Genomic DNA, 23,981 nt, shown 5'->3' on the forward strand with positions numbered 1-23,981 from the left:
CTCCCGATCCTGTAAGAATTTCAGGACGAAATAAACGTCACTTCAATTCAATTCAATTCAAATTTAGCAGCGAACCGCGCTTCTATAGCATATAAGAGCTGAAGGTTGACACTTGTGATAGGCAGAAAAATAAATTGCTTTGTTTATCTTTTCCTTGTGTACTTTCAGTTTCATATGACGTAGCTTGAAGAATCAAACCATGCATTTATTGCTGTTTTGGGACTTATGTTCCTACCTGTTGTAACTGGCGTAATAGCATCAAGTCATCGGAGCTATTCCCGACTACTCCAGCGGAGTAGCTTAAGCAATTAGTGAATGACTTCGAGTGCCATCCTGTTCCGTCTTATTACTTGATGGAGTCATTTCGCTTTTGTAATGCATAAAACCATTTACACACTGTCCGCATACATTGTCACAAGCACCTCCACACGCATGCGCAGTGCCTGTCGATGGTGCTCTACAAGACGCTCTGCTCGCACGCGGAGGAGACCCTCTCGGCGGCACTGTTCACGTTCTCGTTCGCCTACTCCATCGCGGGTCTCTACATGCTGCTAAACGGCATCTTCAACACGCCCTCGTCTGACATGCCCAGCCACCCTTCTGCGTTCATGGTGGGTGCACCGAACGTATTACAATTCACAGGGTGGAGCATGATGCACAATTATATGTGTGCTATAGGCTGCAGTATATAGAAGCGCACTTTTGATGAGCAGGTCTACGAGCTGCTGGTCATGCATACGCCAAAATAAAGTTTGCCACAATTACGTAGAAAAAAAAACTGGCACCATATTTTATTTATTTATTTTCAATACTGCCAGTCTCATTCCGAGACCATAGCAGTTGGGCGTACAGATTGTACATGCAGGTGGTACATTAACAGCGCAGAAAACAGAAACAGGAATGTAGTGAAACGACAGTCATCACAAAGTATAAGAGCGAAAAATATACAAATTGTTTACATCTGCAAAGTCAAAGAAACCATCACCAAAAAGAAGAGAAATTTTGCATGAAATGCAGTGGTACACAGGCAAACAAATAGCAAACTTCCAAACACTGCAGTTAACACTTGTACACTCCACTAATAAGCTTTCACTGGTGGCGCAATGCTTCTGGTAATGCGAGTATTGCCGCATTAAGAGAACATATTTTCTAATTTTAGTGCAAAGTCGTACAGCGATTTCGCACTAGTTATGGAGGAATCCAAACAGTTCCATTCCCTTATGGCAAGTGGAAAAAAGGAGTGCTTGAACGTGTCATTGCGGTAAGAGTACTCTTTCAGTGTGTGTGAATGTTTGTGCCTAATAACGCAGGGAGTCTGATGGACGGATGTACAATGATGGGTCAATTTTATAATGGTTGTGAAGTAGCTGAAAAAGAAATTTAAGGCGCGCTTGTTTTGCTCGAATCGCAAGTGTTTGGAGGCCAGAGCTTGCTAGCATATTAGTAGGAGAATCAGTACGCTTATATTTGTTGCAGATGAATCTTGCTGCCTTCCTCTGTACATTTTCTAGCTTTTGAATGTTAGTGACTGTATAAGGAAACCATACTGTGTTAGCATATTCTAATACCGGTCTTACGTAAGTAGTAAAGGCTAAAAGCTTGGTTGAGTGAGGGGCCAACCGAAGGCATCTGCGAAGATAAAAGAGCTTGCGCAGAGCAACCGAAGTAATGTTAGAAATGTGCGCATCCCATCTGAGGCTTGACGTTATCGTGACGCCTAAATATTTGTGCGCATTCACTTTTTCAAGCCTGGTGCCTTTAATGCTGTAGTCATACTGGATAGCTTCTTTTTTTCGGGTTATCGTCATGCACACTGTTTTTTGGGGGTTAATCGACATTTGCCACATGTCGCACCAGTTGGAAAGATGGTGTAAAGAATCGCTTAGTGCAAGGTGATCTGAATGACTGTTAACTTCTTTGTAAATAATGCAGTCGTCGGCGAATAGCCTAATGGTGCAAGAGATACTGTCTGTGATATCGTTAATAAAAACAAGAAATAACAAAGGCCCCAAAACGGAGCCTTGTGGTACTCCGGACGTAACAGGCAAGTTTTCCGATGGTACTTGGTCATACAGGACATATTGTGAACGATTAGTTAAGAAGTCCTTAACCCAATTTGTTAATATTCCATCTCCAATAATACTTCGAAGTTTTGCAATTAATTTGTTGTGACATACGGAATCAAACGCTTTAGCAAAGTATAATAGTATGATATTCGTTTGCGTGCAGTTGTTAATAGATAATGCTAAATCATGAACAACTTCTGTTAGTTGCGTGGTAGTCGATAATCCGCTGCGAAACCCGTGCTGGCAAGATGACAAACGCCATTATCTTCTAAAAACGGTTAAGTGTTTCAAAATTATATGTTCTTATATTTTCATGACGTGCTCGTTAAAGATATTAGCCTAAAGTTTGAAGGATTATCGCTATTTCCTGCTTTGGGAATCGGTGCTATTTTAGCTTTTTTCCAGTCATCTGGAAGTTTTGCTACGGCGAGAGATTTGCGGAAAACCATACCAAGGGATTTGCTGCACCATTCAGCATATCGCTTAAGAAAGGGATTGGGGATGTCATCTGGTCCCGAAGATTTTTTGGGGTCTATGTCGAGCAAAAGAGAAAATATTCCTTCATCAACTACATCTATAGAGCTGATTCCAATATTATTCATGTGTACAAGCTGTGGAATTTTCCCGTCATCTTTTGTGAAAACAGAGTGGAAGTAGTTGTTGTACATATTAGATTTCACCGTTTTCTGTTGCAACGAAAGTTCAGGACTGCTGTTTTTTCTAGGGCTGAAATGCTTCCAGAACCTTTGTGGGTTACCAGTAATGAATGACGGTAGCGTTACTTCAAAGTAATGTTGTTTTGCTTGCTTTGTTTTGGCCTTAAAGTGTGAAATAGCTGTTTTTAATTTTGATGTATTCGCACTGCAGCACTGTTTTTTTTACCGCTTTCCGAAGTCGTTTGACTTTCCGCTTTGCGTGTAGAATTTCTCTTGTGATCCAGGGGTTATGTCTTTGCGGCCGTGTACGCCGCAGTGGTATAAATTCATTCATGCAGTGCAGAACAATGTGCTTGAACCTTAACGTATGCCTCTATATATGCATGGTAAGGCTTTATATTAATTCATAATAAATTTATAATATTTCATAATAAAGAATGATCTATCTGTAATAAGTAGATTAGCCTTTAACTAGGCCTAAAGCACAACTACTGTTGTGACAAGTCTCCTAATTGTTATAGTTAAGTGAGAAAACGTGCATGCCGCGAAAATTCACAGCCTACCATGGAGTGGATGAGGATGAGTGCGGCGAAGCGTCCGTCCGTCTTTCAATCCATCTGTCTGTCTGCTCACCCATCCACCTGCTTTTATAACCCTAGAGCACGCATCAGACGAACGGCTGGATGGACGGACGGATGCTTCACCCCACTCTTAAGCATTCACCCCATTAGTATTTTGTGAATTTCTTATGACAGCTTCATCTATCCTCTTTAATCATCCTCCTCAATCGTCACCTATACGAAAATCACTAATGACATTTAGTGACATTATATAGAAATACATATACAAACACCACCATCTATTGAGCAATTCATTGAGTAGAGATGGCTACATGCATGCAAGAAGGTTCTATAGTATAGAACCTCCTTGCATGCATACTACATACAAACGAAGGAGAGAACGACCGACACCCTAAGTAGCTTCGCCCCTAAATAACGCCAGATCTTCACGGAAAACGCAGCAGACAGAGCGGAAGCTAGAAGAGCGCTGTTTAGAAAACCTGTCACAAACTATCTTGGCGCTACTAATAAAAGTATGCTTGTTTGGTACATGCCCAATGCTCAATTAATGGATTCGGTGGCCGATCAAGATGCAGAAATATGGCTGAGTACTGAATATGGGTTGGAAGCTTTGAACGACCCACTCGTAATGCTATTCATAATGTGCGACACCAATTTAGACAATTCGCATTCTTTGACACCTGGTTATTTTATTTTCTTATCACATTATATTACGTATGTTAAGACGGTGTTTGCCCGACATAACGTTTGTAGAGGGTTTTTGTGCGCTGAAGTTTTGAGCAATGAAGAAAAAAAAAGCGGGGTAGATGAGTCCTAGAATACTGGGCTAGCATGGAGAGGGCGCAGGTTGTGACCCCGTTCCCCCTAAATTGTTTTTTCCTCATCTTTTCATGTTGCAAATGTTTTTATGAGATCACAAGGGCGCTGTAGTAGCTGCCCACTGTCGGTGTCCGTAACCGATATCGCACGAAGTAAAAAAAAAGAATCTATGATATAACGGTGTTTGAATCTGGTTCCTCTGCGTACCAGCCTCAGTATTCTACCACTGAGCCATGTCGTTTCTTTTTTCTTCAATGCCAGACATTGCACACTTTTGCACCGCAGTACTTCCCGACTGCGGCTGATATTACGACACTATTTCTTTTCACAAAAGCAGCCATCAATGCTAACATTTCGCCATATTCCAATTTCCGAAACACTCCCCGTAGTTTGCTCACAGACTTGGTAAAGTAAGAATTCACTAATATAATATTCACATCACAGTTTCATACAACCATGCGATTTCTCCAAACGCTACGAAGGCCAAAGAAAAAAATAGATTTCATAGGGTACAAAGTCTTGATTTGCAGTCAAGTAACGAATAACATGTAGTGTAAGTGGTAATTTTTTGGGGGTTCTTTGTGAAATATATCAAAAGAAATCGCATTTCAGCAGCCTATAAACACGTGTTGTATAGATTTAGGTTTCCTACAAAGTAAAAACTCAGTACTCTGTGGTATATACTCCCTTATTTCCTCTAGCAACGTTTTACAGGCACGGTTAACACGCAGATTAAAAAATGTTTTCACACCTTCTTACATCACCACTCGTTTCGCCCCGCCGTGGTGGTCTAGTGGCTAAGTTACGCGGCTGCTGACCCGCACGTGATTCGATCTCGCAGCCGAGATTTGGGTGCACGTTAAAAAACCCCAGCTGGCCAAAATTTACGGAGCCCTCCACTACGGCGTCTGTCGTAATCATACGGTGGTTTTGGGACGTTATACGGTACATATTGATACGAGGAAGATTTATTCATCGGAAGTGGGTCTTGCTAACGCTATACAGAGTACACAGTCATGCAGGCCAATGGGGAAGCTCGAGAGTCTAGCCCACAACAAGCACGTTGTCGTCTTCCTCCTTTTGGGTGTCATTTCAGTGCTTCTTCCGGAGCGACAGTTCCATGCACTTATCAACACCCCGGCTGGTAAGGCCCTGTCTCAGTGCCTGTTATATGAGCAATTCGGCTTCGTAGGGCTTGAGACGAGAAACGTGGACTACTTCCATTCTGGGTGTAGCAACCGATGAGCTTGTGGTCGCGGAAATCTCAGAGGTCGCTGGTGTGACCTGACGAAGGTCTCAATAGGGTCCGACGTATCGCGATAGTCGTTTCTCTCAGAGGCCAACACCTGGAGATGGGAGCCACAGGAGAACAAGAGAGCCCGCAGAAAAACCGGAATCTTTAAGTCGACAGTCGTAAAGGGACTTTCGTGCTGTCTGCCACAAAGATAACCGAGCGCGGGCTACCTAGCGTGCCATGAGGCCCCGGGTGATGGCATCCTGAGCGTACGAAGGGGAGGAATTGTTGGTCACATGAAAGCAGGGTGTCGAAGAGTACGCAGTAAGGGATGACGTCCGAAAAGTAGATAAAATAGTGAGTAGCCGGCTGTTTCATGACGCGATGAATCGTGACGAAGGTGATGAACGGCAGAGCTATGTCCCAATCAGTGTGGTCGCTAGATACATACATAGAAAGCATGTCAGTCAATATGCGATTGAGGCTCTTCATAAGGCCGTTAGTCTGAGGGTGGTAAGATGTGGTAAAGTTGCGAGGGGTAGCACAAGTTTGAAGTAGATCATCAACCACACGAGATAGAAAGTAGCAATCATGGTCGGTGAGCAGGTAAGACGTAGCGCCAAGCTGGAGAATAATGTCGTAGAGCAGGAAGTCGGCAACGTCAGTCGCGCAGCTGGATAGTAGCGCACGAGTGATCGCATACCAAGTGGCATAATCTGTGCTCACTGCAATCTATTTATTTCCAGTTGTTGAAGTGGGAGAGGGACCTAGCAAGTCCAATCCAACTCGATAAAACGGCTCGACTGGAACTTCAATAGGATGAAGGAGACATATACATGGGGAGTCGTAGGCTTCTTTCGGCGCTGGCAGAGATCAAAAGTTGCAACATTAGAGCGAACGAAGCGATAAAGGCCTTTCCAGAACACCCGTCGTTGAACATGGTCGTAGGTTCTGAAGACGCCTAAAAGCCCTGAATTGGGGCGTCGTGAAATTGTTGCATCATCCTTGCCCGGTTGATGTGTTACGACGAGTAAAAGTTCCGCACCGTCGGGGTGTAAGTTGCGGTGGTACAAAGTATTGTCTTGGAGCAGGAATCTACCAGGTGAAGGGTCAGTATGGCGCGATTGAAGGCGGTCAATGATGGAGAGCAGCGATGGATCTCGGCGCTGTTAGTCCGCCACGTGCACAAAATCAGTGATGGCTGAAACGCAGCCATCGGATTCCAAATTGGTGGAGCTAGATGTATCAACAGGGTGTCGGGATGGGGGGAGGTGCGGGGTCTTCACACAACCCGGCTCTGGAACTCCACAGTGAACCCCACCTTTGTTCAGCCACAATGCCTGAAACCGGCACTCAGACCTCGCAATCCCGGCCGGCTCCGTCACCCGTGATTCTCCCTCATCTTCTCGACCCTGGCACGCATTCCGGTACGGACAGCACGGACGTTGAAGAATGCCACGCATTATTCGAGCGCGTTGGCAAGCACTACAGGTGGGACAAGACCGTCATGCTCGCAAATATTCTTTTCTACCTATAGGATACGGCACGCACCTGGTATGAGACGCATCAGGAAGAATTAACCAGCTGGGGCGTGTGCAAGCAGAAGCTTCGCGAATTGTTCGGTCGGTCAGTTGCGCGTCAGACGGCAGCCAGGCAGGAACTCGCGTCGCGTCTTCGATCATTAATGGGGTCGTACGTCGCATACATCCAAGACGTACTGGCACTGTGCCGGGAGACTGACAAGGACATGACGGAGGTGGACAAGATCAGCAACGTGTTGAAATGCATTACTTTCAACATACTTATGTGTAAGAACTGCACCACTGTCGACTCCATCATATCGGAATGCCGACGATTTTAACAGGATAAAAGGAGGTGAATAACCCACTACTTCACGAAACTTCCGAACACCGCTTCCACTTCATCCTGCGAGGTTTCTGTGACGCCGCGTCGACTTGTGTCTCCTGCCAATATCACAAAAATTGTTCGCCAAGAGCTGGAGGTCTTGGCACCCGCTTCCTATTAGCCCTCTGCGCAAGACAACTGTGCAACAGCCTCACTTATTCCAGCCGTCATACGTCAGGAGTTTGTCAACCTGGGCGTCCAGGTTCCTCAGCCTGGCAGGCATATGCCGCAGCCCATGAGAACTCCCGTTCTCAACGCTGGCCACCACCCTGCTCCACTTGTCGCGGCGGCAGCTTCGGCTCCTCGGTTTCCACCACGCTACCAAAATCTATCTGAGTGGCGCACGCAAGGGGACCGACACATCTGCTTCCCTTGCTCTCGTGTTGGGCACATCTCCCACCATTGCAACAACAGGTGATATTTCCGGCCAAGCTTTTCTAATGTCGACCGCCGTCAGGACCGCGGACGCTATTCACAACCCACTTTTTTGGATGACCATATTCAGGACCCTTCAGCTCGGCGTTCATCTCCACGCTCCGAACCGTCCTACGTTGACGTCGTCGCCCAAAAAAACTGGTCAAGCCGCTCGCCGTCACCTCAGGGTCGGCCGTCACGCTCCCCTCAACGCCACCGGTCTCCGTCACCGGCTTATTCTGGCCATTCCCCGGGAAACTGACGAGTGCAGCTCCTGGAGGTGGCGCTGCCTTGACGACTTGGAACGAAAACCCTCAACCGGCTACAAATCAAGACGCAATTTACTGCGGGTGTTCGTCGATGGCCACGCCGTTACTGCTCTAATGGACAATGGTGCCCAAGCATCTGTTATGAGTTCTACAGTTCGGTCTCGCCTGAAAAAGGTTCTCACACTGGCTATGTTCTCTACTGTTTGAGTTGCCAACGAAAGTCGAAGATCGGTGCTTCGTATGTGCACTGCCCGCGTTACTGTTGCTGGCCACCACACTACCGTTCTATTCGCAGTCCTCGATGCTTGCCCATACGACGTCATCCTTGGAATTGACTTCTTAACTGCCCACTCCGCCCTCATCGATTGTTCTACCGGTATCTTACAGCTCGAATTGCCTTTGTGCTCTGATTTCACTCCTCCAAGTTGCACTCGGCTACGATCCGTGGAGTCTCTACGGCTACCACCCCAGATTGCTATGTACATTCCTCTGTCGCCCTTCCCGTCCGTTCCTGATGGAGACTATATGGTGGCTCCCCTCACTGATTTGACTCTTATGCACGACACCGCACTACCACATACTATAGTGATTGTTGCTAAAACACGACGCTACTTCTTGTTCTGAACTTCTCTATGTCGACCGAAGTTCTTCCTCTAGGCATCACTTTAACCAAACTTTCTACCCTGGATGAATGTTCGATTTCTTCTTTCACCCCTGACACTAAGACCGTGGCGAAACCTGTCATCACCCTGCAATATGAGGCGTTCCTCGTCAAAATGATATTCGATGACCTCTTACCTTCCCAAGTTGCAGCGCTCCGGGATGTTCTATTTCCTCACCTGGATATCTTTGACGTCGAAGGCCGCCCTCTGAGCCGCACAAGCACCTTACCCCACCGCATCGACACCGGTGACGCCAGTTCACTCCACAAACGCCCTTACCGCGTGTCTCATGCTGAGCGCCAAGTAATTCAAAAGGAGGTGGATAAAATGCTCAGCAAAGACGTCATCGAGCCTTCATCGAGTCCTTGGGCATCCCCAGTTGTCTTAGTTAAAAGCTTCCTAATGCTGCTGTTTTTTGCCTATTTTGTAACATTTCTTACTCGTCTTCTGTATCTTACTGCCAATATTCGGCCACCATTTTCACGGTGTACCAGGCGTCACGTCTCCAAGGCACCGAAGCCTTATGTTAGGCTGCCACAACGTCCGAAAGCTTCGGATACTGGTGGCGGCCGTTCTTCTAAGCGCCCATCAGATGGAGACGAAGTGATGAATGCGTCCGAACAGCAAGATAATCCCGTGTTTCGTGGACCCAAGGAGGACTGTGGCGGCCCCTCGAGGACCCCTAGCGCCAACGATGAGTGCGTTACTCCGAAGAAGGCGCGAGCTGATAGTCAAGAGGATTACAGTGATGCAACGATCATCGACTCCACGGAAATGAACTGTGATATAGAAGCAGAAGACGGGCCTTTCGCAACAGTCACGTACAAGAAAGCCCGAGCAGCGGGGATACCGGTAATGTTCAAGCTGACAGACTCTAGCGCGCTTATTCTGGAAAGTCAATCCGAACAAACTGGCTAGTGAAGTAGTATCTGCTGCTAAAGAGAAAGTGCAGTCGTTCCGTGTCAACAGAGATGACAACTTTCCCGTAAGTGTCTCTACAGTTACTGCATCCTCCAGACCTATTGAGTTAACACATGTCGCTGGTCTTGAAGTGGCACCGTATATACCGCAGTCGTATGTGGGGAACCTAGGAAAAATTAGACAAGTACCAGCGCAACACAGTGAAGACCAACTGCTTGAATATTTAACAGACAGCGGTGTAATCTCAGTCAGGAAACAGACTAAATAGCTCCGTCGTGAAGATGGTTCAGCAGAGCCACATTTACCCGGCAGAGTAATTCTTGAGTTCTCCCCCGACAAGCCGCATCGTATTCTCCTAGACTTCACAAGTCATCTGGTGGAAGAGAACCTACAGCCCGCTAGACGATGTTACAACTGTCAACGATATGGGCATGTTGCCAAATCGTGCCCTGGACAACTTCACTGCAAAATCTATGCAGGAGCACATGATTACAAAGAATGTACATCGAGGAATCATCCCAAATGTGCTAGTTGCAATGGAGACCACGTAGCGCCGTATGCTGGTTGTCCGAAACACCAGGCGGCTACTCGACTAAAGCGATAAGAAATTTCGCTTGGAAGAGTTTCAAAAAAAGGACCGCCTTGTCCAAATTCTGAAACTGTACATCCACTCCTTATAACTTCAAAATCATAGAATAGTACATCACCTCTATCGTATGCGACGGTAGCCAAGCGTGCTTCAGCTCAGAAAAACTAAAGTACAACCAAAACAGACCATAGAGGGTGATCACCAAGCGTTCAAAGGCAGACAAGTGACAGCAGGACACCGAAACCGTAAGAACCAAGCGTCTACACCTTTCACCTCGTCAAAGCCAAAGGCACAAGAGCAACCTGCACCAAAAACAAGTGATGTGGATATGGTTATGTCGATGCTTTTCCCTGATTGGAAGGCGACCCTGCGTGTATTTTCACAGGCCAATGACCTTCCAGAGGTGAGCGCAGTCCTTTCATTAGAGCCTCTAGCAGTCCAGGCTTGAGCAGCACTGTTATGCGTACGGCGCGACATACCCTCTTTTGTTTTATACTCGTCGGACTCGGACGTGCCAGAATTCGTAGGGTGCGGAATTCAATTCCAGAAAATTACCATTACCGTAATTTGTGTTTATTTGCAACCACCGACATGCATCTCCGAATCATCCCTGGTTCATTTATTGGGTAAAGCCCAGGGACCTGCCCTCATGTATGGAGATTTTAATGCGCACAATACCACGTGGGGCCGTACTTATAGCGATTCACGTGGGAGAACACTTGGAAAAGCAATTGATCTATGTGGTCTTGTTGTACTGAATGATGTATCAGTAACGTTTTTAAGAGGTTATACTTATGCCAGCTGTCTAGATTTGGCTACAGCCTCCCTTGACATTGCGCGAGATATGAACTGGTGTACAGACCTCGAAACACGAGGAAGTGACCATTAGCCAGTTCTCATGCAACACCCAAGAATGCAAGTGCCGAAACACCAGGCGGCTACCTGCCAACAGGCGGCTAACAAACGTCCACATTGATTTCAAAGCTATTTGACTGGAAACTATTTCATGAACATACTGGACGTGACTTGATGGGAGTTAATGAACTGGATACACTTATGTCCCGCATTAAAAGCAGTTACTCCCGTGCGACAAGGTTTACAGCTGTCCCAGCAGGCCACTCCAGTGCAGATGCCAGCTATGAGCGCCTATGAGCAATTAGAAGACGAGCAGAACGTCGCTATTGCCGCACTGGGAGGCTATAAGATTACAAGAGAAGTCAGGCCACACACATCCAATGTAACCGGCACATGCGAAAGTTAGGTAGAAAAAATGGCACGATTTCTGCAATTCATTGATTCCATTTACTCAACTTCCGAAAATCTGGCAAACAATCACTGCTTTAAGTCATCCAGTATCCCAGCGAAACTCATTCAGAGCATTGGCCATATCTCGGATTATCCGAACGTGATGTTTCTAATAAGATTTGCACAATGCTGACTGGAACGGGGCAATTTGTTCGCAACACTAGTGCACTGCCTAATTCAGTAGAGCAGCAAATCCAAGATGCACACGCTTTGTCACATGCTGAACTGGATAGCACGTATTCTGTACTAGAGTTGCGTGCTGCTCTATCACTAACCCGCGTAACAACGGCAACCGGTCCCGACCACGTATCGTACAGTGTTCTGAAAAATCTAGGACCCAACGGCATGCCAGTTCTTCTACGGATATATAAAGACATGCGGACGAAGGCGTACGTTCCAATGGGTTGGAAGGTCGCGAGAATCGTCCCACAGCGGAAGCCCGCTAAATCACCGCTTTCGCTTGACTCATTCCGACCAGTCAGCTTCACTAGCTGTGTATCTTAAGTAATGAAAAAAATGAATGACAGAAGATAACAGTGGTGGATTGAAGCTAACAACTCTCTTCCAGAACAGATGGCTGGCTTCAGACGACGGCGATGCACCATGAACTGCGTCTTCGACCTCGTTACATTTGTAGAACATGAGACGAGCTGTGGAAACATGGCTGTTGCTGCATTCATAGATATTATGAAGGCGTTCGACTCTCTGCGCCACCTTTTTGTGCTGCATGGGCTTACCTCACTAGGGGTTCACGGTCGTATCCTTCAATGGATTGCCAACTTCCTACGTAACAGACAAATATACATTTCAACCAATAATGGAGACAGCGATCGCTTCAACATGAGCAGAGGCGTGCCCCAAGGAAGCGTTCTAAGTCCGCTTCTTTTCAATGCTGCAATGGCAGTTCTTCCAGAAGTACTGCCCGAAGCCTTGAACATATCCATGTATGCAGACAACATATGCATATGGACCTCTCACAAATCACTGGAAGTGATGGAACATCACCTTCAACAAGGACTAGTGTCACACCTGTCCCGTTAAATAGGGAGGCAATCGCCGGGCTAATTCCAAGAGCCGATGTATCGGTCCCCCGAACCGCACCACGAAAGCGTGGACAATTTAGAAGTGGTCCTTTTTGGCGCGCCAGCGGACGCCGGCTGTGGCCCAAAGAACAAGTCAGAGCCGAGAGTTGATAAACAAACAAATCATATTCTCAATAATGGCAGATCGAAAGCAATACACAAAAATGCACACTCCACAATAGTTGCATACAATATGTCACCAATCAAACCAATCAATCAACGTACTACACAATACAATCAGCCACACTCAAAACAACGGACACAGACAACAATACGAACTACAATGCAGTCGCATGCATTGAACAACCAAGACACTTAAAGACTAAAGAGATAGAAGACCTATTCAGTCCAAAGTTCTTGGAACCAAAGTCGAGATGATACTCTTCCGAGAATCACTCACTCAAAGTCCAGCGTTGTTGTCGTTCCGCAGTCCTCGAAGTTTCTCTTCCAGGAAACCTCGCCGGAGTTTCTCTTCCAGGAAAACTCCCGTCTTCAATAGGCCACTCTCCAAGCTTCAAACTTCTTCGCCGGAAATCCGTCGGCTTCACACACGCAGCTGTTGCCCGCGTCTTCGCTCGATAGCGGTAAACCCACGCTCTTGCCTGTAGCTCGAGCCGTCCCTACGGACCAAAAACTTCGCCGACTACACGGCGGACTCTCTACGCACTCTGGCGCTCACTTCCGTCTCCTCCTGTTCTGTCACTACGGGCAGAACCTTCGCCGACTCCACGGCGGAATTCCTACGCGCTCTGGCGTTAACTTCCGTCACCTCCTGATTTCTCGTCTCGGCTGCTCGGTTAAATACCTTGCGCGCGACTTTCCAGATCTTTCTCGTCATTTCGTCGGCGCGATACGCAGCGAAGGCTGGGGAGAGGCGAGACGGTTTGTCTGCCCTCCGCGTCGGATGACTCAGCTCGGTCTGACCCCGCCCCGTTCGTTCGAGAGAAATCGCGGTCTTGCTGGGCCGCAGATGTGGGGTGAGGAGGATCGTCTGCGAAGCCGTGCTTTTTCGGGGAGAGCGCGCGCCCGGGAGCCCTGGATGTTTGCTTTCTTTTTTTTTCTTTTTACCTCGCGGCGTTTCTGCCGCCCGTTGTCGCAAGGATTTGGCGGCGCGCTCTTGTTTAGCGCTCGTTCTGTGACACTGCCCCCCACTTTAAGAATATTATCTCATAATATTCAAAACCACACAAACGAGCGCGAACAGTCACCACACATTCTCACAGACTGTAACACAATCCGTCGCTCATGACACTTTACATTCACAATATATCACTCAATACAATCGTACATTGTAGTTCAATTCCACAACACATGAAATATAGCCACAGGTACATGCCTAAAACACTTCATCACACATTCTAAACAATACAACCGTACAAAGTTCTGTCTATCCAACAATTATACAACACTATACATCACACCATCGCACAGAACACTGACTCACTCGACATACACTTGAGACACAGGTTAACAAGAACATTAACTCAACATATGTCACTCAGCCCTGCCGAACACATTCTGATTCCACCTCAGCACCTATCTTGAGTACTTCGAACAGCGCTTGCGCCCCTTTTTGCGGTGCTCGCTCGATCTCTTCTTGTGCTTCCACGTTCTTTTTCGGCGAGCCCTTTCCAACGACGATATCTGAGGCGTCGTCTCAGCCATCGTTGTCACTTCCGACACCGTTAACGCGTCATTACCTTCGACGGGTCCTGTCTGTTTATTTTCCCGTTTGATCATGCCTCTACATTTTGCCCGGCTGGCCAGCTCCGTCTCCTTTACACTGTCGGTCGGTTGAAGTTGTGCCGACGTAAGTCCGGTTGCTCGGCCCGTGAACTTATTCGACACGATCGTCTTCTCCTTCGCTGTCTCTTGCGCCGCGGCTTCGCCTTGGGCTCTAGTGAGATCCGTCACGGGATGCTCCTCCCTTGGATCTCGCGGCCGCTGTGTTGGCGAGGGCTCGATCTTCGGGTCTTCTCCCAAACATTCTGGATCACTTGGCCCTCGCGCCCCGTCGATGTTTCCGATGACAAGGTCATACAGCGGGGTCGTCATGCATAACGCAGTAACCTTCCCGCTGAAGTACGGGGTTTCAACCTCAATTTCTGCTTCGGGAAGCATACGGACCGTACGGTCAATTAGGCAAACCGGTTTCGTTCTGCCTGTCAACTCTCTTTCCCGTACCAAATTTCTCCTCACGATAACCGTGGAGCTACCGGTGTCTCTTAGAACCGTAATCTTCTTGCCTGCAATCTTTCCAGGAAGCGTTGGCATTCCCTTCGTAACACCGGTTGGCTGTTTTGACATTACAGCCCCCACAATAGGAATTTTCTCCCCATTCTTCAACTCTACGAATCCATCAGTGACGGCATTATTATCAGATTTCGGTGCTGCTTGCACACAGGATACCTGGTGAGTTTGACTCACTCCGTTCCGACATGCATCTGCTTTGTGCCCAGTCTGACCACATTTGAAACATTTTACAACCGTGGGGCTCGTGAAGTTAGTTCGGCAGTGGCTAGCACGGTGACCCACTCGGTTACACAGAAAACATCGCGGAATTTTCTCCGGTGCATGCTTCTTTTCCTCAGGAGCCGATTTCTTCGAATCCTCGGGACCCTCCTTCTTGACTTTGGCCAAATTAGTGCCACCTTGCGCTTCCAAGAATTGATCAGCTAATTCAAGCATGTCTTCAAGTGACTTAGCTCTCCTCTCTTTCAAATACAGCGACAGGCTTGGGTGGCAACTAGTAAGAAATTGTTCTTTAATTAGCAGCTCTCTAAGCTCATCGTACTCCTGTGCTGTCCCTGAAAGTTCAATCCATCTGTCGAAATAATGGCAAAGTCGGGCAGCATACTGCGTAGCTGTCTCACCATCAGCCGGCTTTCCTGTCCGAAATCTGTCCCGGAATCCTTCCACGGTAAATCTAAATCGCTTCAACAAAGCAGCTTTCACCTTTGCGTAGTTGGCTGCATCGGTCGGCGTCAGCCTACCGTACACACTGAGCGCTTCACCACTCAAGCAGGTACTTAAAGCAGTTGCCCATTGCTGTTCCGGCCAATTCTGGCTCCTCGCAATCGTCTCAAATCTGTGGAGGTACGCGTCTAGGTCGTCCTTCCTTTCATCAAACGCTACGAGCAGCTTGCTTGGGTTCAAGCGGAAGCCGTGATCTTCCCGTTCGCTGCTTTCAACTCTAACTTGGACGGGAGTTTCGCTTCGCTGTTGTAAACGGAGCCGCTCGAGTTCCATCTCGTGCTGCCGCTGCCGCTCCCTTTCCTCTCTTTCTTCTTTCAGCTGGCGCTCTTTTGCCTCTCTTTCTTCTCTCGCCCTTTCGGCTGCCAACTTTTCTCGCTCCAGCTCCAACTTCAATTGCTGCTCTCTTTCTTCCTTCGCCTTTTCAGCTGCCAACCTCTCTCGTTCCAACTCAGCTGCTTTTTCTTCCTTGGCCCTCTCAGCTGCCAACCTCTCTCGTTCTAACTCAGCGGCTTTTTCTTCCTTGGCTCTCTCCGCTGCCAACCTCTCTCTCTCCACCGCCTCTTTCTCCTTCTGGCTTACCCACTTCCGTAGTTCGGCGCCAGAAAGACCCATCTTCTCACCAAGCGCAACTAACTTTTCGAGATCCATTGTGTCTCGCAACTCGCAAATAAAACCTTGCCGCGTGCAAAAAGTATCTGCCTAAATCAGTCTATCGGAACACTCCCCTGCACTCGTTAACGAGAACACTGAACAACACACAAAATCGTTCCGACAGCACAATCAACAACTCGAGGCTCTTTCCTACTACTTTGGACACACTGTGCACCAAAAAGTCCTGTCGCGGACGCCAGATTAATTGTCACACCTGTCCCGTTAAATAGGGAGGCAATCGCCGGGCTAATTCCAAGAGCCGATGTATCGGTCCCCCGAACCGCACCACGAAAGCGTGGACAATTTAGAAGTGGTCCTTTTTGGCGCGCCAGCGGACGCCGGCTGTGGCCCAAAGAACAAGTCAGAGCCGAGAGTTGATAAACAAACAAATTATATTCTCAATAATGGCAGATCGAAAGCAATACACAAAAATGCACACTCCACAATAGTTGCATACAATATGTCACCAATCAAACCAATCAATCAACGTACTACACAATACAATCAGCCACACTCAAAACAACGGACACAGACAACAATACGAACTACAATGCAGTCGCATGCATTGAACAACCAAGACACTTAAAGACTAAAGAGATAGAAGACCTATTCAGTCCAAAGTTCTTGGAACCAAAGTCGAGATGATACTCTTCCGAGAATCACTCACTCAAAGTCCAGCGTTGTTGTCGTTCCGCAGTCCTCGAAGTTTCTCTTCCAGGAAACCTCGCCGGAGTTTCTCTTCCAGGAAAACTCCCGTCTTCAATAGGCCACTCTCCAAGCTTCAAACTTCTTCGCCGGAAATCCGTCGGCTTCACACACGCAGCTGTTGCCCGCGTCTTCGCTCGATAGCGGTAAACCCACGCTCTTGCCTGTAGCTCGAGCCGTCCCTACGGACCAAAAACTTCGCCGACTACACGGCGGACTCTCTACGCACTCTGGCGCTCACTTCCGTCTCCTCCTGTTCTGTCACTACGGGCAGAACTTTCGCCGACTCCACGGCGGAATTCCTACGCGCTCTGGCGTTAACTTCCGTCACCTCCTGATTTCTCGTCTCGGCTGCTCGGTTAAATACCTTGCGCGCGACTTTCCAGATCTTTCTCGTCATTTCGTCGGCGCGATACGCAGCGAAGGCTGGGGAGAGGCGAGACGGTTTGTCTGCCCTCCGCGTCGGATGACTCAGCTCGGTCTGACCCCGCCCCGTTCGTTCGAGAGAAATCGCGGTCTTGCTGGGCCGCAGATGTGGGGTGAGGAGGATCGTCTGCGAAGCCGTGCTTCTGCGGGGAGAGCGCGCGCCCGGGAGCCCTGGATGTTTGCTTTCTTTTTTTTTTCTTTTTACCTCGCGGCGTTTCTGCCGCCCGTTGTCGCAAGGATTTGGCGGCGCGCTCTTGTTTAGCGCTCGTTCTGTGACAACTAGACACAATAAGTGATTACCTCAAAAAGCGAGGCATGCAGATTTCTCACGCCAAATCTGTAGTTCACGAGAAAAAGAGTGAAACTTCACGAGAAAAAATTCACGAGAAAAAGAGTGAAAACTTTGAAGCTTTTTGTAGATGGCCAGAGAATCAAAATCACACGAAAGCATCGCTTCCCTTGCATTACCTTAGGTAGCCAACTCAGATGGAGTCATCATATTGCTGATTCAGAAAATCAAGTGAACTGCACTATAAATGTTATACGTCGCATCTCGGGAACAAAATGGGGCGGTACATCAGTGTCTCTAGTCCATTGTGTCCATTGTGCACTATTCCAACAGAAAATTGCCTACTCTGCGCCAGTTCTCCACAACATCTCTCAAACGTCTCTACACCGACTTCAGCTGTTAGAAGCACGAAGCTTACGCCTATGTCTCGGGGTTCCACAGGCAACATCAAGTTTCCTGATACTGACAGAGGCAAAAGGACCCAACTTTATAGTAATTACAAATGTGGAGACATGCCGGCACCTCTTTCGACTAGTCACGCAACACCCTTCACATCCGCTCATATCCGAAATCGTGAACCGTGCCGGAGCGCAAATACATCATGTGTACCAACAGTACACTTCCCGGCTTCCTGTATCGACAGATTGGCCACTGGACCAAAACTACCCGCAATGGCTGCTTGAGCTACCAATTATTGAAACGTCAATAGAAGGACTTCGCGGCAAAAATGAAGTGCCAATCGTTGCCGCACAACAGTTGGCATCACATCATCTGTTTGACAAGTACCAAAGAAACACTCACGTGTACAGTGACGGCTCCGTCACCAAAAAGACAATGACATCAGCGTTTATAATTCCGGAATCGCACGAAGAATAGGCATGTCGTTTGAGCCACCTCTCCTCTTCAATAACGTTGGAGCTTGTAGTGATTTTACTACCCATAACATTTATTAAACAGTCAACGACATCAAAAAGTGGGTGGCAATTACAGACTCTCTGGCAGCACTCACATGTGTGAAAAATGACACTTCAAGACACATTGATGTTCGCATAGTATACGCTATACTAAAAGAGCTTTCAGAAGCTACGAAGTCGAATCATCGAGGGGCATTTCAGTGGGTTCCCAGTCACTGCGAAATTAAGGGAAATGAAATGGCGGATGAGTTGGCAAAAACCACTCATATTTCTACGCAAACGCGCCTAATTCCGGTATCTCAATATGATGTAAGTAAAATTTTAAGAACAACAAAACGTGAATTATGCCTGTCTACCTGGTTCGCAGATAAAACAAAGCAATCGATCCTATATTCTGTTGATCCTGATCTTGAATACCAAGTAGACAGTGATCTCCCCAGGCGTATTGACACACTCATACATCGCCTACGACTCGCCACTGCTTACACAAAGCACTTCCTACTTCGTATTCAGCGTGCAACATTGTCAGCATGTTCATGCGGCCTCGACGACGAGGATGTCTGTCAACTCTTGCTATACTGTCCAAAACGTGACACATACCGAAAGCGACTAGAACAGGAACTCCATAAGTTAGATCCCGAGTTGCGTTGAATAAAATACTAGGTCCATGGCCATCCAAAACAAATGGCAAAGCAATGAAGGTGCTGCAACACTTCTTCGAAGAAACGAAGATTTGTGACTACTGAGCGGACTAAAGTTAAAAGTGAGCGTGGCGTCTGTGTGTTTGTTCTGCCCATAGGAGAACATTTGCTCTCACCCATGTAGGATTGTATATATGCATATATGCCGTTGTTTTTTATTTTCTTTAATTCTGCCAATCAAGTGGAAAGGGGTAGCCGTCGCCAAGTAACGGCGACAAAAATGTCTTCGTTTATTTTCAATTTCAATAAAAAAAATTGAAGGACAAAAGCATGCGCTTTTGCGTCGACTATTGCCACCTGAATCAGATCACGAAGAAGGACGTTTATTTTCTGCCCCGAATCGATGGTGCGCTCAACTGCCTCCAGGGTACCAAGTATTTCTCGTCCCTTGGCCTTCGATCCGGATACTGGCAAATTTCAGCCGACGACCGCAACCGCGAGAACACAGCATTCGTCACACCCGACGGCCTTTACCAATTTAAAGCCATGCCTTTTGGGTTGTGTAATGCTCCAGCTACTTTTGAACGTATGATGGACACCCCTTCTCTGCGGTTTCAAATGGTCGACCTGTCTTTGCTATCTGGACGATGTAATCGTTTTCTCGCCTTCCTTTGCCGAGAGACGAGCCACCTGCCTCGTCTCTCGGCAATTCTTGACGTTTTTCATAGCAATGGCCTCCAACTCTATTCGTCGGAATGCACATTTGGACGCCGGCAGATTGATCTACTCGGCCACCTTGTTGACGCCACTTGTGTCCAACCCGACCCTGAAAAAGTCCGTGCAGTCCACAAATTTCTGGTTCCGCGTTCCACACAAGAAGTTTGCAGTTTTTTGGGCTTTGCTCATACTTCCGCCGCTTTGTCAACTTCGCGGATATCGCTAGGCCCCTCACAGATCTCCTCAAAAAGAATGCGGCATTTTCTTGGAGCGAGGACCAAGAACATTCCTTCGCGTCGCTGATTACCGCTCTTACATGACCACCTGTGTTGGCTTATTTCAATCCAGCCGCTCGAACAGAGCTCGGACCGATGCAAGTGGCCATGGAATTGGTGCTATATTCGCTCAGATGCAGAATGGCACTAACGCTAGTCGCCTTCTGTCGAATGCGGAAAAAATGATTCCATCGCTAGCGGGAATGCTTAGCCCTCGTCTGGGCCTAAGTGAAATTCCGTCCGTACTTATACGGACGTCCGTTCGCTATCAATAAAATATACATGGATGGTAAGTGCCGTCTTTAATCCATGTCGCATCGAACTTTCCAGTCTTATCATTGGTGGTCGCGTAAGGTGTGGAGTAATTTAGGTTGTTTGCGTCCTGCGCACAGCTGTAAAAAAAACATTCTACAGCAATGGTGAAGCATAGCGAACACTGAGGCATGGTCTATGCCGAGCATTGCTGAACTATTTGTGGGTGTAAACAAAAAAAAATTGGCATACCCCACGTACAGTGGGAATTGACGATATGCGAAGCCCGAATCAGAAAAGATGTGTCATTTTAAAATCAGCACAACGTTACGAGGTGGAGGTAAATGGTGCCGTACATGACTTCCGTGTCATGGTTATCATGTCTGGATGTGTCGTTTACCTTCGTCATCTATTCACGTACGTGATACCAAATTTAGTATATGGGGAGCTAGCGAAACGAGCGCGAGCACGCCATGAGCGTGGTATGTTGTCATAATCTAACATGACGCGTGTGTTCGTATTATCAAGTTTGCACCAGCCATGTACTTGCGTCATTCATTGACATCACTTAACACTAAACTTGGTACACGTGGAGCTAGCAAAACTGCTGTGAGCGCATCATGAAGGGCCCAATATACTCCAATGTAGCACTAACACGCGCACGCTGGGCATGGGCACAGCGACGCTACTTTATGAAAACGCGAGCACTCTATAGTCTGACGGCAGGCGCGAGCGTCGCGACCAGCGTCCGTCTGCGCGGCCAGACGGCAAACGGTTCGAAATGCAACAAGCTGCTTTTCGCGCCGATGCGTTACCCGGACAACACTGCGTCTCTCTCTTTTTGTGACGGGGGAACGCAGGATGCGTCGAAACACCCATGCATCGAAGCAACGGAGCACGGCGCGCACCTGCGAATATATGGCAGGACTGGCGCCTGGCGTCTCAACGCCGGCGTGAGGCGTGGAAATGAACACTGGCGAGCACGCGCACCGCGTCAAGTCGAAATGTATTGGCGCCTTGATTGTGCCATGTAGTCATGTTCCCACATGACACACATCTCATGATTATCATGTTTGCACCAGTCACATACCCTCGTCATCCATTGACGTCACGTAATACCAAATTTGGCATGTGCGAAACTAGTGAAACAGCCGCGAGCGCATCATGACTGTGGCACGTAGTCATGTTGTTACATGACACACATGTCGTGATTATCATGTATGTATGTGTCATTTACCCATATCGTCCGTTCGCGTCATGTAATACCGAGTTTGGTACATGTGAAGCTAGCGAAACGGCCACGAGCGCATCATGAGCGTAGCATGTAGTCATGTTGTTAGATGACACGCAACTCATGTTGACATGTTTGCACCAGTATCATACCTTCCTCATCCATTCACGTCCCGTTATGCCAAATTTGGTATAAGTGAAGCTAGCGAAACGGCCTCCAGCGTTTCATAAGTGTGGCCTGCAGCCATGTTGTTACATGACACGCATCTTGTGATTATCATGTTTGCACCAGTCACATACCTTTGTCATCCATTCACGTACCGTAATACCGTATATGAGACGCTAGCGAAACAGCCGCGAGCGCATCATGAGCTTGGCATGTAGCCATGTTGTTACATGACACGCATCTCGTGATTATCATGTTTGCAGCAGTCACATACTTTCGTGAACCATTCACGTACCGTAATACCATTGATTGATTTGTGAGGTTTAACGTCCCAAAACCACCATATGATTATGAGAGACGCTGTGGTGGAGGACTCCAGAAATTTCGACCACCTGGGGTTCTTTAACGTGCACCCAACTTTGAGCACACAGGCATACGAAATTTCCACCTCCATCGGAAATGCAGCCGCAGCAGCCGGGATTTGAACCCGCGACCTGCGGGTCAGCAGCGAGTACCTTAGCCACTAGACCACCGCGGCGGGGCTACCGTAGTACCAAATTTGGTATACGTGACGCTAGCGAAACAGCCACGAGCACATCGTGAGCTTGGCATGTGGTCATGTTGTTACATGACACGTATGTCATGAATATCATGTTGCACGTGTCACATACCTTCGTCAATTCATGTACCGTATAATACCAAATTTGGTATATGTGACGCTAGTGGAACAGCCGCGAACGCATCATGAGCTTGGCATGTAGTCATGTTACATGACACGCATATCATGATTATTGTGTTAGGGTGTGTACCTTGTGTTTGTCATGCAGTCATGTCCTACCATACCAGTTTTGTAACACGCCATGGGAATGAAACCACCGCAACAGCTACAAGACCATGAATTGTAAATCATGACATGCATGATATCTGTATCATGATTTTTATGTTATGACTAGTCAAATATGCTCTTCATACAGTTATGTTACGCCATACCAAGTTCGGTATCGATACCATTATTAAAACGGCCAGTAGAGCTAAAAGTCATAGGTGGCTAGATAGATAGATAGATAGATAGATAGATAGATAGATAGATAGATAGATAGATAGATAGATAGATAGATAGATTGATAGATAGATAGATAGATGGATAGATAGATAGGTAGATAGATAGATAGATAGATAGATAGATAGATAGATAGATAGATAGATAGATAGATAGATAGATACGCTCAAAGTAGCCGATGTTCGCTAAGAAATGCTTCGCATTTAATACAGCAATATTGAAACACGAAACGCGCGTAACAATATGAAACGAATGTTACATTGATACAACTGCGAATAGCCAAAACATCGAACGCAGCGTTGCTCCAACACCCCAACACAAAGCTGCGTTCAGAATGCGCATTAGACAGTATCGGAATTATCGGTCAATGTTTTGCAGGTTTCACACTCTTCATGTAATATGGCAAAATGACAATGCTTACTCGGTAGTGGTGGTATGAATGGCAAAGGGCGTGTTCGAATCTCGGTTCCATTTATACCAAATATCCGAGGGTTGCAGAGCAGGTGGGTATTGCCCTGGCACTCATTGATTCGGGTAGAGTTTTAGTTTTCAGTGACTCTCACTCTGCGATTAAAGCCTTTTCGAGAGGAGAACCAGCTTACAAAACCAGCTTACTGACTGCTGCAGGGTAAGGGCATCACTCCTCATTCTGGTCGCTCCTGAAGCAGGTATTCTTACCAGTGATATCACCGACCATTATCCCATTATTCTTAAAACTATTTCAACTCCTATTTGTCGTTCCGCATGCTTTCATAAACTTGTTTTGGATAAGGAAGCGCTTATCGAGAACATTACGAAATCAGACTGGCTTACTGTAAGGGAAACCAACGACCCTCAAGAAGCATTCTCGCGCTTTTTTTCTTTACTTTTACATTACTTCCATTCCCATTCGCATAGGAAAAAATGCAAGAAGACCATTGCGTCACCTCAAAACCCATGGCTAACAGATAAATTACTTAAAGCGATGCGCAGACGCGAGAATCTTTACAAAAAAACCAAGAAACAGCCTTTCAATGTTAAGCTAAGAGCAAGGTACAAGAAATACTGTAACAATCTCTGTGCGTACTTAAAAAGAGCAAAAAGAAAATACCTCGAACAGAAAATATCGGAATGTGGAAGTAACTCTGATAAAAAATGAAAATTAGTAAATTCCTTTCTAAATAGAAACGGTGACCG

General features: G+C 47.1%; 1 protein-coding gene across 1 annotated transcript in view; it reads left to right on the plus strand.

Moving 5' to 3' along the window:
• Nucleotides 1-23,981, plus strand: part of LOC119177951 (uncharacterized) — an 81,643-nt gene that overhangs the window by 49,395 nt on the left and 8,267 nt on the right. Inside the window, exon 3 of the mRNA XM_075870401.1 lies at nucleotides 441-611. Within this exon, the coding sequence (XP_075726516.1) occupies nucleotides 441-611 (171 nt within the window). The remainder of the gene's footprint in view (nucleotides 1-440; nucleotides 612-23,981) is intronic.

The sequence above is a fragment of the Rhipicephalus microplus genome, chromosome 1 (assembly GCF_043290135.1).
Source record: "Rhipicephalus microplus isolate Deutch F79 chromosome 1, USDA_Rmic, whole genome shotgun sequence".
NCBI lineage: Eukaryota > Metazoa > Arthropoda > Arachnida > Ixodida > Ixodidae > Rhipicephalus > Rhipicephalus microplus.